Consider the following 3,410-nt stretch of genomic DNA (forward strand, 5'->3'; position numbering starts at 1 on the left):
CCCCACCAACATAAAAAAGTTAAGCTAAAAATTCATTCCTTTCCCTTATTGGATAAATTAATTGTCAAAATAGTGCAAATAAAAATATAATTTAAAAATGTTTGAAAAAATAAAACCCCCGTTTTCTACCTGCAGATCTCTCTCCCCTCCCCCTATACTGACAAGGGTAACGTGTCGCAATGTTGTGCTCCGCGCTTCTTCCCATAGTTGGTTAACCTAGAGCCAAGAATACATTATAAAGTATGAACACTGTGCGGTGTATACTGTACAGTAATCCCCCTCCTTTACCAAATTTAAAGAAACACATAAAAAACTTCCAACAAAGGCATCGACTCTTGGCCACAAACTATGATTTTCTACTCCAATATCTTTGCAACCCAATGGCATTTTCGAAGACCCTAAATATTTTTAACTGTTCATTCTGTTGGATCAAGTGTTCTAAGTTTGAAAAATAAAAGGTTAACGCCATCAGGTAAAAAATATATAGGGTTTTTAGATCACAGTTTGTGGCAAAGGCTCAATTACTTTGTTTAAAACTTTGTTTTTCAGTTCGTTCCCGGAATATTCATCAAAGCATTCCTATTTCGAATAAATTGCATAAAATCAAGAACTTTATAAATTCCTTTAAAGGAATTGACAATCTTTAAATTTATTTTATAGATTACATGGGTCGAAAAAAAGATATTTTTTAACTATTTTAAAGATCAAATAGAAGAAAGAGCTGAGAAAAAAATTATACAAAATAAAATTATTTTTGTTTCTGTACCTTTGAATAAAAATCTTGTGTATGCTTGTCCATAATTAGTACTGGAGTGTGAGGGGTAGAAAGGGTTATCACCACTTAAATGATATTAAAAATATGAAGAATCTGTATAAAAAAAATATTAATGTGGTAAAAATCTTGCAAGAGAAATTCGAACCTTGAAGTTAAAATCTTTCTAATTATCGTTCAAACAAAATAAAATAAAATATGTCACTTCCCCTGATTTTTAAGAATTGAGAAGAAAATTTAAAGTTTATGTATTTTCTATTTTGATCTATTGAGACACATTTTTATAACGAAAACAATTTTTCTTTATTTTAAATATATACCTTGAACTTGAGAAGGGTTAAATTCAGGATTTAAAAACAAGCTTTTGGCAATAACTCCACCAAGAGAATGTCCCAGGATGACTACTGAAGTTGGATTCTTATTGGACTTCTTGGGGTAGAGAGACAGGATCTTTGCTATAGACTGGTGTCACGGGTTCATATAATTCCATCTCTTGTACAATTTTTTAAAATGTATCATTCTTTTTTAATTTTCTGATAAGTCCTAAAAATCGTAATTGAGAGCGGTAAACGATAAGAAAATAGGTTTCATTTGTTTACAACAACAGGATAAATTTCGGCCCCGCAAATCGATCAATCAACATTTTTAATAGCATTAAATGGACCCTTGCCTGGCGTAGGTAATCAGCCTGATGTTCCAAAACTCCTCCGTAGATGGCACTGTACTCTTCAGAAAAATCCACAGAAAAATAGTCAAAATGAGTTTTATATTCCGAATCGTCAATTGCTTTCCTGTAGACGCATACCATGTTATCATTGATGCAATTTAAATTATCCAATACAGAACTCAATAAAGAATAAAAAAGAATTCGATAACATGAAGCTTTCCTTAGCGCCACAGAGGCCATAGATCTAACTTGTTTGTAGGAACCACTGTTCCCAGGAATAAAGACGACAGGAATACCGCTAAATTTCCCGGATTTCACCTGTTCCGCCATTTTTCCTTCTGCATAGGCGTATAAACCATACTTTGGGTATTTCTAAATTAAAAATATACATTTAGAATTAAATAAATATTAAGGAAGATGTAAACCAAAAGGGTTGGAGGGTATTTAACCGTAAAGGGATTGAGTTCTTGTCACGAACTCAAATTTTCTAATCCCTATATCACTGCAAATTGATGGTATAAACCTTTGATATTTCAAACTTAGATTATTTGACCTGACAGAATTCATAGTTTGAATACTATAAAAAATACATCAATATTTGTAAATAAAAACCTAAAAAAATTACTTTGTATGAAATTTACGAAGATATAAGTATTTTTAGGTTTGCATCAAACGTTTAAACTCTAAATAATACAATTTTTAATTTTTTAAGTAAAATACCGAAAAATACGTGAAATTACGTAAAGTAAAAACCTAAAAACTTAGAAAGGGTATTTGTTAAGAAATTTACGAAATTATACGTATTTTTTGGTTTGCCTCAAACTTTTAAACACTAAAAAAATTACATTTTTTTTCAAAAGAGAAAAACCGAAAAAATACGTAAAATAAGAACCTAACAACTTAGAAAATTTACGTGGTATGAAATTTACGAAAATATACGCATAAAACGAAAAGAACGAAAAAAACGTAAAAATATGTAAAATAAAAACAAAGACTTTTTAAAAAATTACTTGGTAAAAAGTATACGCAATAATTCGTAAACATACGTTTTTGGAAAACCTAAGCACTTTAAAAACCGCTTGGTATGATAAATACGTAAAAATATGTAAACGTACGCAAGTTCTTTACCAAAAAGTTTAGCATACAAATTTTTACATAAGTATACCTAAAATGCGTATACATATACAGAGGCTTTAGTATTTTTAGGTTTTCGGGTTAGTTGGGATATGACACTGTTTTCGATTCATTTCTATCAAACAATTTTCGACGATTTTTTGTCAAGGTAATTAGGGTTGTTCATGGGTGAACATTTTACTTTAAACTTCTTTTAAAACATTAAAACTTAAAATATCAATAAAAACAATGAGTCAGTTGTGTTACATTTTAAAAAATCATTTCTCTCTCCCTCAAAACCCCCTCATACCAAAAAATCAACACCCCCACCCCCCCCCCTTACATGTGGAACGCTGATTTTGTGAAATTCACAGATCTGATGGGCAATAATAATAAATATTTATAATTGTGTAATATTGTTTTAGAATTGGCGAATAACTATTTTGGAGACTAATATTAAGGTTCGCAGTGCGCTTAGGAGTTGTTGGGACAGAAATTTTATCTTTTCCGAGCTTTAGCGAGGGACAAAATAAAATCTATAAATATGGGAACCTTACAGAGAAAATTTGAATTCAAGATCTGTATAAGATGTCGAGGCCAAGAAATATTTCTATTGGTAATTTTACAAAATGTTTTTGTATTTGTCTTTTTTTCAGTTTTTTTTTGTTAAATTGACATTTACCTGACTTATAGGTTCTGGCATATCAATCCGTATATATTCTGGATATTCATACATGTAGGTCATACTACACTTATTCTCCTCCAGGTTTGCGGTCAAATCATAAACACCTGCACAATAGATTCAAAATTGCAAGTAAAGTAAGAAAGAGGGGGGGGGACATAATAAACAAAAGAAAG

At 30.6% G+C, this 3,410-nt stretch overlaps 1 protein-coding gene across 1 annotated transcript in view; it reads right to left on the reverse strand.

Annotated features, from left to right (window-relative positions):
• The window catches only part of LOC111715886 (GPI inositol-deacylase), a 7,123-nt gene that overhangs the window by 2,546 nt on the left and 1,167 nt on the right, over positions 1-3,410 (reverse strand). Inside the window, exons 3-8 of the mRNA XM_023491282.1 lie at positions 3,235-3,341; positions 1,660-1,811; positions 1,443-1,563; positions 1,093-1,234; positions 767-840; positions 130-216 (exon numbers count right to left, since the gene is read on the reverse strand). Of these exons, the coding sequence (XP_023347050.1) occupies positions 130-216; positions 767-840; positions 1,093-1,234; positions 1,443-1,563; positions 1,660-1,811; positions 3,235-3,341 (683 nt within the window). The remainder of the gene's footprint in view (positions 1-129; positions 217-766; positions 841-1,092; positions 1,235-1,442; positions 1,564-1,659; positions 1,812-3,234; positions 3,342-3,410) is intronic.

Source organism: Eurytemora carolleeae, unplaced genomic scaffold, assembly GCF_000591075.1.
Source record: "Eurytemora carolleeae unplaced genomic scaffold, Eaff_2.0 scaffold1820, whole genome shotgun sequence".
NCBI classification, from domain to species: Eukaryota; Metazoa; Arthropoda; class Copepoda; order Calanoida; family Temoridae; genus Eurytemora; species Eurytemora carolleeae.